General features: G+C 69.6%; 1 protein-coding gene across 1 annotated transcript in view; it reads left to right on the forward strand.

Moving 5' to 3' along the window:
• The window catches only part of MTA1 (metastasis associated 1), a 32,352-nt gene that overhangs the window by 799 nt on the left and 30,651 nt on the right, over positions 1-902 (forward strand). The window contains exon 2 of the mRNA XM_077756745.1: positions 51-212. Within this exon, the coding sequence (XP_077612871.1) occupies positions 51-212 (162 nt within the window). The remainder of the gene's footprint in view (positions 1-50; positions 213-902) is intronic.

Below are 902 nucleotides of genomic sequence, written 5' to 3' on the forward strand. Positions count from 1 at the left end.
AGCGGCCTGCGCCTCCGCCGCCACCTCTGCCCTGGCCCCGCTCGCCCCAGTCCGCAACCCGAAATGGCCCCTGGGCCCGGCCCCAGCGGGGACCAGTGGGTGGTGGTGGCCAAGCGGGCTGCAGGGAGGCGGGGGCTCTGCCCACCTGTTGGGAGCCCTGGGCACCGGAGCTGTGGGAGACGCCGGGCAGCACCGAGCATCCTTTGGGCCTGGTGGGTCTGAGGGCCCCGCGGCTGGGGCCGGCTTGAGCCCCGCTCCCCCTGAGCTGGAGCACATGGTCTTGGGAGGTGCTGGCTGCCCCCCTGGGACCAAGTTTCCGGGCCTTTGTGGTGTGGAGGGCCCTGGGGGTTGGTTGGCTCCAGTGCAGGGGTGGGGAGCCCCATGCCGGGGCCACATTCCTTCCTGGGAGCCCAGGAGCGCCTCCTGTGTGCTTGGGGGCTCCCCGCGCAGGATTGCCTCTGTGGGGCCCTCAGCAGCCCGCGCTCACCCTGGCGCACTTCTGATGCACCCCGAAACTTTTCACTGCCTCCTGTTGCCCCAGCCCAGCAAAGCAAGCAACCGGGGCCAGGCAAGGAGCCCTTGGGGGGACGGGGGTGGTGCTGAGTTGGCTGGGGCCAACTTCCCCCACTTCCTCCCTTGGTTTGGGTCCTAGGAAGCCCCCAGTGTTGGGCCCCACTTTGTTCCTTGGGGTCCTGGGCCTGTCCTTGGCTGGCCCCTCCACAGGGGGGCAGGGTGCCCTTGCTGTCCCTGCATTTCTTTGGTTGCCCACCCTCCCCCAAGACCTCCAGATGCTTGGTTGCCCTCATTTGGCGGAGTATGTCAGGGCTGAGAACTCTCTGGGTGGACTCTGGACCAGTCTCCCCTCCCCACCGGCCCCCCCCCCCCCCCCCCCCCCCCCTCTG

The sequence above is a fragment of the Crocuta crocuta genome, unplaced genomic scaffold, assembly GCF_008692635.1.
Source record: "Crocuta crocuta isolate KB4526 unplaced genomic scaffold, BGI_CrCroc_1.0 scaffold729, whole genome shotgun sequence".
Taxonomy (NCBI): Eukaryota; Metazoa; Chordata; class Mammalia; order Carnivora; family Hyaenidae; genus Crocuta; species Crocuta crocuta.